This window comes from Physeter macrocephalus, chromosome 8 (genome assembly GCF_002837175.3).
Source record: "Physeter macrocephalus isolate SW-GA chromosome 8, ASM283717v5, whole genome shotgun sequence".
NCBI classification, from domain to species: domain Eukaryota; kingdom Metazoa; phylum Chordata; class Mammalia; order Artiodactyla; family Physeteridae; genus Physeter; species Physeter macrocephalus.
Genome location: NC_041221.1, coordinates 59889962 through 59900770, shown reverse-complemented (window position 1 = coordinate 59900770; position 10809 = coordinate 59889962). Strand labels below are relative to the sequence as shown.

The 10809-nt window shown below is 34.4% G+C and overlaps 1 protein-coding gene across 2 annotated transcripts in view; it reads left to right on the top strand.

Moving 5' to 3' along the window:
• The window catches only part of IL6ST (interleukin 6 cytokine family signal transducer), a 53891-nt gene extending 43469 nt beyond the window's left edge, over positions 1-10422 (top strand). For both annotated transcript variants that reach the window (XM_007112811.4, XM_055086562.1), the window contains 3 exons: positions 735-831; positions 4517-4598; positions 5458-10422. In XM_007112811.4, the coding sequence (XP_007112873.1) occupies positions 735-831; positions 4517-4598; positions 5458-6195 (917 nt within the window). In that variant the 3' untranslated portion in view covers positions 6196-10422. The remainder of the gene's footprint in view (positions 1-734; positions 832-4516; positions 4599-5457) is intronic.
• Positions 10423-10809: the final 387 nt, after the last annotated feature.

Genomic DNA, 10809 nt, shown 5'->3' with positions numbered 1-10809 from the left:
ACTTCCCTGGTGGCGCAGTGGTTAAGAATCCGCCTGCCAATGCAGGGGACACAGGTTCGATCCCTGGTCCAGGAAGATCGCACATGCCGCAGAGCAGCGAAGCCCGTGCGCCACAACTACTGAGCCTGTGCTCTAGAGCCGGCGTGCCACAACTACTGAAGCCTGCATGCCTAGAGCCCATGCTCTGCAACAGGAGAAGCCACCACAACGAGAAGCCTGCACACTGCAACAAAGAGCAGCCCCCGCTCACCGCAACTAGAGGAAGCCAGCATGCAACAACAAAGACCCATCGCAGCCAAAAATTAATTAATTAATTAATTTTTAAAAAGAAAAAGCTTTTCCAATTCCACCCAGTAGTTCTAGAACTCAAAGATAAGCTTTTGCTAAGATTCTGCTGAGTGCAGACCATAAATGTAATAAATAGGTTTGAAAGCTCTTACCAGGTAGATAATCTATCCAATAAACTGAACTAATCAATGTATTCCCCCAGCCAACATATATTTTATGCATACTCTGTGGTCAGGTTACTGTGTAAGGTGTAAGTAGCTAGGATATGATTTACCAAGGGGGAAGGGAGGGGGGAGAGAAACACCTTTAAGTTTGAAAAGGTTGTAAAAAAATATTAGGATGGTATTTCATCTTTTCAACAGTAATCTGGTTGGGAAGTTGCATTATTTCTCTTTAGCATATGTGTCAACAGTTATTTTCTTTCTTTCCCCTTTCTGTTTTTTTAGCTCAAGGAGAAATTGAAGCTATTGTTGTACCTGTTTGTTTAGCATTCCTATTGACAACCCTTTTGGGAGTATTATTCTGCTTTAATAAGCGAGACCTGTAAGTACCTATATTCATATTTTTGCATTTTCCCCACCTTTATTGATCTATAATTTACATGCAATGAAATTCATCCATCTTAAGTGTACAGTTTAATGAATTTTTGTAACTGTATATAGATGTATAACTACCACCACACTCAAGATAGAGAACATTTCCATCACTCTAAAAAGTTTCTTCATTCTGTTTTGTACTCTGTCCTCTCCCTCAGCCCCTGGCCCCAGCAATCACTGATCTACTTTCTCTGGTTGCCGTTTTACCTTTTCTAGGATATCACATATATGGAATCAAACAACGTGTTATTTTTTGTGTTTGATGTCTTTCACTTGACATATTTTTGAGATTCATCCATGTTGTTGCATATACTATTTTTCTTTTTATTGCTGAATAGTATTCTATAGTATAGAGATATCAAAATTTGTTCACCTGTACATCTATTATGAAAGTTTAGGTTGTTTCTTTGATTTTTGGCTATTATGAATAGCTAAAACATGTATGTGTTGTACGAACATTCACATACAGATCTTTGTGTGACGATATATTATCATTTATCTTGAGTAAAATACTTAGTAGTGGGATTGCTGCGTCATACGGTAAGTGCATATTTAACTTTATAAGAAGCTGTCAAACTGTTTTCCAAAGTGTTTGTACCATCTTGTATTCCTACAAGCAATGTGAGAGTTCCATTTATTCCATATCATCCCCAATTCTTGGTACTGACAAGGTTTTTAATTTTAGCTATTCTTTCTCATGGGTTTATAGTGCTATCTCATTGTGGTTGTAACTTCTGTTTCCCTGATAACTAGTAATAGATCTTTTCATGTGCTACCTATACATCTTCTTTTGTGGTGTGTCTTTTGAAATCTTTTGCCCATTTTTAAATGAGTTATTTGTCTTGTTAATATTAAGGTTTAAGAGTTCTTTATATATCTGGTTACAAACTTTTTGTCAAATATATGTTTTGCAAATTCTGAACTGAGGTTTGCCTTTTTATTCTCTTAACTGTGACTTTAGAAAAGCAAAAGTTTAGAAAAGCAAAAGTTTAATTTTGATCAAGTCCATTTTATCAGGGTTTTTATTTTTAATGTTTCTTGCTTTTTATGTCCTGTTTAAGAAATCTTTGCCTAACCCAGTGTCACAAATATGTTCTCCTATATTTTCCTCTAGAAGTTTAATCATTTTAGCTCTGTGCTGTGATCTATTTAGAATAAATTTTTGTGCATGTTGTGAAGTCAGGGTCAAAGTTTTTTTCCATAGATATCTAGTTATTCCCAGCATCATTTATTGAAAAGGCTATCTTTTCCTATTGAATTACCTTGAACCTTTGCCAAAATCAATTATCCATATAAGTCTGGATCTATTTGTGGACTCTCAGTACTGTTCCATTGTTCTATATGTCTGTTCATCCTGATAACACGTGGTCTTGATTTATTATAGCTCTATAGTAAGTTTTGAGACCAGGTGGTAGAAGTCCTCCAATATTTTTTTTCAAAATTATTTTTGCTAGATTCTTTCTTTGCCTTTTCATATAAATTTTAATATCAGCTTATAAATTTCCTTTAAAAATCTGCTAGAGTTTTTATTGGAATGTTATTGAATCTGTCCATCAATTTAGGGTAAAATGCAATCTGAACATGAGTTCACATGTTCATGAGTCAAATAAATCTTTCAGTATGTGAACGTGGTATATCTCTATACTTATCTTGGTTCCTTTTGCAATGTTTGGTAGGTTTTCAGGCCTTGAACATCTTATGTTAAATTTATTCCTTCCTGTTTTTTGTGTGTGTGCTATTATAAATAGAATTTAAAATTTTTTATTTTCTAATTGTTCATTGCTAGTATATTGAAAAGTGCAATTGATCTTGTAAATATATTGGTCTTGTATACTGAGATCTTCATAAATTAATTTAGTCACTTTTTGGATTTTCTACATGCACAGTCATGCTGCCTGCAAGTATGTCTTTATACTTTTAGTTCTTTTCATTATTGTACTGGCTAAGACTTTCAGTACTATGTTGAATAGAAGTGGTTAGAGCCAACATCTTTCCATTATTCCCGATCTTAGGCGAAAAAGCATTCAGTCTTACACCATTGCATGTTATGTTAGCTGTAAGTTGAGGAAATTCTTATATTTATGTTTTGCTAAGAGTTTTTGTCATGAATGGGTATTGAATTTTGTCAAATGCTTTTTCTGCATCTGTTGAGATGAGCTTATGATTTTTCTTTCTTTCATAAATATGAATTTTATTCATTGATTTTCAGGTGTTATACCTTGCATTCCTTGGATTTTGCTAGATTCAGTGTGTTAATAATTTTTGCATTTTTATGTTCATGATTGATACTGGTTTGTCCTTTTTGTGGTGTCATTGTGTAGTTTTGGTTTCAGGGTAATACTCATTATCTCATAAAATGAATGGCCTCAGGACATATTACCTCTGTTTGCTGGGAGAGTGTGTAGGGTTGGTATTATTTCCTCTTTAAATGTTTGATAGAATTCACAAATGAAGCCATCTGGGCCTGCTATTTTCTATGTGGGGAGGTTTTTAATTAAAAATTGAATTTCTTACAAGTATAGGGCTATTGAAGTTTTCTTTTTCAATCTGTTTTGGTAATTGGTGTCTTACAAGGGATTCATCCTTTTTTTTTTTTTTTTTATTTGGTTGGTCAGTTCATTTAGGTTGTTAACTTCATTGCTTTTTATATTATGTCCAGATTTCATAGTTGTTCCTGCGGGACAGTCTGTTAGGATCTTATTACTCATCTTTATTTGAATTTATTCTCAAGATGACTCATTTCCTGTGTACCTGTGTACACTATGGACCTCTAATGTTGGGCTAGGGACTGTATTAAGGTAAACATATTTAAATAGGTTTTTGATGACGGGGGATATCCTGAATTCATTGTTAGCCTTTTCTTCCTTGTGAAAAATCAAATTTATTTTATCTTGTGCCAATGTGAAAATTGAACATTTTTGGGTTTTTGTTTTGGGGAGAGAAGGTATACCACAATTTTTTGTGACCCTGGCTAAAGTTTTTAAGTGTTGTTGTTGTTTAATTTATTTATTTTATATATTTTTGGCTGCCTTGGGTCTTCGTTGCTGCGTGCAGGCTTTCTCTAGTTGCGAGCAGGGGCTACTCTTCGTTGCAATGCATGGGCTTCTCATTGCGGTGGCTTCTCTTGTTGTGGAGCACGGGCTCTAGGCACACAGACTTGAGTAGTTGTGGCTCCTGGGCTCTAGAGCACAGGCTCTGTAGTTGTGGCACACCAACTTAGTTGCTCCGCAGCATGTGGGATCTTCTCAGACCAGGGCTCAAACCCATGTCCCCTGCGTTGGCAGGCAGATTGATAACTGCTGCCCCACCAGGGAAGCCTTTTAAGTGGTTTTTATTGCAGAATTTAATTTCAGAGATTTTTAAAAATTGAATACTGATTACCAGCTTTAGTCTTATAAACAGACACTTTTTCTTTAAGGATAAAGATTAAGATCCTTATGCATTTGTAGCAGTATTTCTTTTTCTATTGGTTACAAGAAAAATAACGTTTTTATTAGCTTTGGGATACAGTAGGTATTTTTTAGTTAATTGGTTTGATTCTTAAGATTCTTGGATGATAATGTTTAGAAATAGGGACTATTCATTGTTTATTACATGTGGTTCTACATATGCGATATTTCTTTTCTCTCCAGAATTAAGAAACACATCTGGCCTAATGTTCCAGATCCTTCAAAGAGTCATATTGCCCAGTGGTCACCTCACACACCTCCAAGGGTAAGATAAAATATTTCTGACTTACTTGTAATACACAAGCATATTAGGATATATTGTAGAGTTCAAGCAAAAGATAATCAGACTGAATCAAAAAATAGATGAAAATAGTACATAAATGAGAATTTTAGTCAAAATTTAAAATAATATTTATGTATTCTAGAAGTTTATTATCACCATAGCATATTTGTCTTTATATTCCCAATTCTATTTAGTATACATTAAAAATATTTGATTGAACTTGTAAGTTGAAAACCTACTATGTTTTAATGCTGCTATGTGATAATTCTGTTGTAAGGCAAGCATTTTAGATTATATATTAAAATAAAATTTTAAATCTACCATTTTTAACATTATTAAATGGCTTCTGGAAGCCTACAGTAAATTCCTTGAACTTCCCTAAAGAGGAAATGATTTGTACTTATTATCTTCTGACAGTCCTTTAATTTTAGATTAACAGATTGAAATGTATATCCTATGAAACTTCAGTCATTTGAGTTTGATTTAATGTTTTCCTCATTTTTCTATCCAGTTAATCCTAGGCTGCCCAGACTAGGCATGAAATATGAAATTTTATTTCTAAACCTTTAAGTTTATCAAAATGTAATACCCACAATATTGATTTAGAATTCTGAGGAAATACTGCCTAATTCACACTTTTTAGAATCATTTCACAATATCCGTGATTCATGTGATTTAGTTAGTTAGTGATATACAGATTATCTCTGCACCATTACAAGTTACTGAGAAGTTTCAGAGATTCATTACGCTGTGGCTTTAACTAATATGTTATATGTAGTTATTTCAGAGTTTCTAAATAAACATGCACCATAGGTAATAATTCATTTTCTCTCTTTCTTAGCATTTTAATTCAAAAGATCATATGTATCCAGATGGCAATTTCACTGATGTAAGCGTTGTGGAAATAGAAGCAAATGACAAAAAGCCTTTCCCCGAAGATCTAAAATCACTGGACCTATTCAAGAAGGAAAAAATTAATACTGAAGGACACAGCAGTGGTATTGGAGGGTCTTCATGCATGTCATCTTCTAGGCCAAGCATTTCTAGCAGTGATGAAAATGAATCTGCACAGAACACTTCGAGCACTGTCCAGTATTCCACTGTGGTACATAGTGGCTACAGACACCAGGTGCCATCGGTCCAAGTCTTCTCAAGATCCGAGTCCACCCAGCCCTTGTTAGATTCCGAAGAACGGCCAGAAGATCTACAGCTGGTAGATAATGTAGATGGCAGTGAAGGCATTTTGCCCAGGCAACAGTATTTCAAACAAAACTGCAGTCAACATGAAACCAGTCCAGATATTTCGCATTTTGAAAGTTCAAAGCAAGTTTCATCAGTCAATGAAGAAGATTTTGTTAGACTTAAACAGCAACAGATTTCAGATCATATTTCACAGCCCTATGGATCTGGGCAAATGAAAATGTTTCAGGAAGTTCCTGCAGCAGATGCTTTTGGTCCAGTCACTGAGGGACAAGTAGTGAGATTTGAAACAGTTGGGATGGAGGCTGCAATTGATGAAGGAATGCCTAAAAGTTACTTACCACAGACTGTAAGACGAGGTGGCTACATGCCTCAGTGAAGGACTAACTCCTGTTACAACTTTGGAAGTACCTGTAAAGTAAAGCTAAAAATATTTTATCTGTGATTTCAGATCTTCACTCACTGAAGATGATCATTTGCCCTTAAGGACAAGAAGGTACTGTCCTCCCATGTGGGCTGTTTCCATTCCAGAATATCTGGGATTTGACTTTAAGCACTACATAAACTGACTTCATCCTCCAAATAGCTGAATGACTTTGTGCTGTTTCAGGATGTTTGCACTGAAGAAAAACAAAAGCTTGTCTGAAATTTATAAAGTGAAACTTTTTGTTTTGCCATCTAGAAAACAGAGGGTATTTAAATTAAAAGCAGTGGTAAACTTAGTGAGCACGGCTATACTGATTTTAATGAGAATAGTCATCAAATATCAAATCTTGGGGAGAATTAGCATAAAAATTAGAGGAGCAAGGTCTAGACCCTCTACTTCAAGTGACAACATAATTTAAAAAGAGTCCAGATGGTACAACTAATATGAGCCCAGCTTTTGTTTTCTGACAAAAAAAGAAAAAAATTGGGCTCATTTATAATCATACCGACATATAAAATATTAGTTCTCGTCCGTTGGTAATGATGCTGCCAGTTACTGGAGAAAAGGAATTCTGGAGTTTTAACTTGGCAAACTAAAAATATTAATTTTTGAATATTAGACAATAATTAAGTAAATTTTCAAACATTTGCTTTCTGTCACTATTGACAACCTCTGAAGATCCATTTCACAAACTCAGCAGAGGGTCCAGATAAGAGCTAGGAATGAATGCGATGAACTATCCTAAACATTTAAAAAATTCTTTGCCATTTATAAAGGCTTAAATTGTTAACACTTTTCTATACATGTATATAAATATTATTGACCTTTCTTGTTAAGACGTCAGAGAATTTGGTTGATGAAGCACTTTACACAGTATGTCTTCACCTTAAAATGTGTTTTGATTGAATATGCTTTGTTTTTAAGTAGGCCAAGACTGAGTTTTTTCTTTCTTTCTAGTAGGTGTTTGAAGCAGACTAACAAGTTAGAGGACTTGGGCAATACTCACCAAAACAAACAAAGCACCGCCCCCAAAATGTACATATTGATCTTAGGAAATATCACAGTTAGCAAATATCCTTATTGTAGAGGCACTTAATGAAGGGATAGTATTTTAATGTCTGCCAGTTTTGAGGTAGGTGGAACTTAGTTCTACATGATGATTTAGGAATATTTTAAACCTCTTCCCACATGTTCTGTTCGTCAGGGGAAAAGTGAATTGGGCTTCCAGAGTTTAGCACTAAACTCACTTTTGCATTTATGTTATTCCCTACCCACCACGTTTGACAGGGAGGCAGGGGCTAAAACTAGGAGCTGAGTAAATAAGAAGAAATTGTCATGTGGTTGACAACTGCTGTCAAGTAAGTTTGTGTTGTTTTTCTGTCATATTTAAGTTACAGAAACCAAGCCAACTTAAAATAGTTTGTAGAGGTTATTGAAGAATAAAAGGCTGAGAAAAATTAGTACACATTTACAGTTGAGATGTAATTCAACTCATTACTCTCTCAATATTGTTCACATTAGACTTGCTGTTATTTATCCCTTGTATTCTTGCCTGATACTTTTCAGAGTTCTTTCTCATATATGGTCTTTGCGAGACAGAGCAGATGCTTTATTCTGATAGATCCTGTTCTACTTTAGGCAAAACCAACATGAGATTGGTAGAATGTCAGAATTAGTAGTAGTTGAGGAAAATTAGGCACAGAGGTCAAGTTGGAACAGAGAGACCCCAAACTCACACACACTACACACTACAAGGTAATAAGCATTACCACCGTTTAAGTTGGTCATCAAAGGCTGGTCCAAATCAGGACAAGATTTATCTTGCTAAATGTCAACAAATTTATATCTATTACATTTTTCATTTCCTCAAAATAAGTAGTCATGTTGTTATAACCATGTTTAGCTCTAACCTTCCTCCTAACAAATAGCAGTGTTGCGAAGAACATTTTAGTGTGGAGATTGTACACGGGAGGTGGGCAGTTATAAAACGTGAACTCATGATCTATGGAAATCAGAACAAATAGTTATTTAAGAAAGGACAGCATATAAGCAAATTTGTATGTTGAAACTTGTATAGAACATGGTGCAGTCAGTGAATGCCCCCTAGCCACAAAAGCACTTTAGGCATGCATATTAAATGGATATAGTTACTGTGCAAAAATTCATTCAGGAAATAAATATATTTATGTAATATACATCTTTGCCCCAAAGAGAAAAGCAGTCATGAAACTTAAGTACAAAATTACTTCCATAAGGCATATCTTAGAATAATCTGTCTTGATATACGTAAATTATATTTTAGGTAGGCCCAGAAACAAATCCAGTTAATTTATGTGAAAATTAGACTATGTTTAAGATAGTGGATAAACTACTCATTAAATATCTAGTATCCAAAAATTTGATGCAGTTGCCCTCTTGTAAGATTTAAAAAATAATAAGCATATGTTACATGTTGTGTTGTTATTGTAATTTGATTGTTACTGGTGTCTTTGGTACCCTACCCTCATCCTTCATAAAGGCATGAGGCTAAATAACTGTTGGAAAACTATCAGACTTCAAGCCCACTAAAATCTAAAAGTTTAATTCTTTTTTGACACGGATCATTCAGCCCTAGGGAGCATACCCGGCGTGTGGGCAGAAGCAAGGGAAAGGCAGAGTCATCCGCACGCTTTGTGTTCACATCCGTTCTGGGCCTAGTTGTTTAACGTCAACCTTCTCTGATGAGAGATTGTTTACACACGAAGTCATCCAAGACCCTAGTTCATTGTGAAGTTAAGGGTTAATGAAGTTGAAATATACTTTTAAAACATATTTATGAAAAGTCAAATTTAAAGTGGAACATCTAAAATAGCACTATAAATAGAAATCAAATTTTAAAGGATGTCTTTTTTCTACTCACATAGTTTAGTTAAAATCATGACATAAATTTAGAAATAGAATAATTGTATAGTAGAATTCCCTAAAATATTTCTGTTAACTGGCATGTACTGACCAACTATAAATTAAGTAAGAGAACTCTTCCTAGTCTATTTCATCATATTCCACACCAATCTCCTCTTCTCTTTGGTGTTAGGAGCAAATTTCTATACCACACATTTGTTTCAGTAGTTTTTTTGTTGAAATGGGTAAAATGTCAAAATAATAAGCTACATAAAACTTAAAGTTCAATTGTTTAAAAATATTGGGATAGCTTTCTGTTGTAGGTAGTGTTAGATTCTGTTGCCCAGGTAAGATTACTTTAAAAATTTTTTTGCACTTTTTTGTAAATTAAAAGAATATGAAGCCATAAAATGGCAAGATATTTAGGTTTAAGAAATTTTAAACTAGCAAACTTACAGCCTAATTCTATAAACTGGTCCTTCGTAGCTGTTCCTTTTCAGGCTATTTATAAACAGAATGTAGATGTCCATCAAAACAAAACTTTCCAAAGCTAAATGTAATATCTTTTGGGTTAATCTATTTTTTTTTCATTGTATATGCTACTTGTATGTGTATTCCCACTATATTCTAATATACATTGCATTAAAAATAAAAAGGCAGCTCTGGATGAGCTCTTTTGTTACCTATTTCTAAATTTTTTAATAAGGCTTTTTGTAGTCAGTAGTTCCTTAAAACGGGTTAAACTTCATTACACAGTTCTTTAAAGTTGATCATGATGAAAATGAATTTAAGGCCAATGGTGATAGATGTTACAGACCTTTTATCCCTTAAACATAAGCTTTGAGAATGATAACTACATGCTTCAGATGCTGTTACATGAATATCAAAATGTGATGTGTCAGAAATAAAGGGATAGTTTAAAGGTGGATATTTGAAAATTCTTTAGTCTTAGTGTATATATATATATATATATATATATATATATACTCTAAAAATAAGTGTGCAATTTGCTAGTACTACAGTACAGTGAGTAGCATTAGGTATGTCTCCTATTTATACCCTATGTCCCATTTAATTGTAAGTGCAATCCTTTTAAGTTCACTTGCTGTTTTACCCCGACGTAATCTAACTTCATATAGAAGGCTTGTCTAGAAAGAGTATTGTATTTTCACTTTTGCACAGTGAATTGCATGTGCAACTTGTAACCACAGCTGTTGTTTTTATGTTGACATAACTCTAAATGTTCTCTTATATATCAGCTCGCATCCTTTAAGTAAATTTAATAAATTCTTAACTCAGTTTTTTTCTGGGTGTGGTCACTACCAGATGTCATTAAACATAATGTTTAAGGTAACAGTATTTATCATTACTAGTGCTGGGCCTTTGTTTAAACTAGGTGCTTTTTGAGGGTTCTGTGGCTTTTTTAATGCTCATTTAGCATAATGGATAGGGTTTAGAAGAAAATAAATACCCTATCTCGGCCTTAATACAGACTCGGAGGTGGCAAATTCATTTACCATTTTTCTGGATTTACTAAGATGATTTCTGGAATTCCAGCATCTTACCTCCCAGTGGATATTTTTTAACTGGGTTGCCAGGGGACCGACCAAGTACAGAGGTGCTGTGCCATCCTGTGGCCTGCCTGTGCCCACACTCTGCTAGAGTCTTGTCACAGTGAGGCACGAA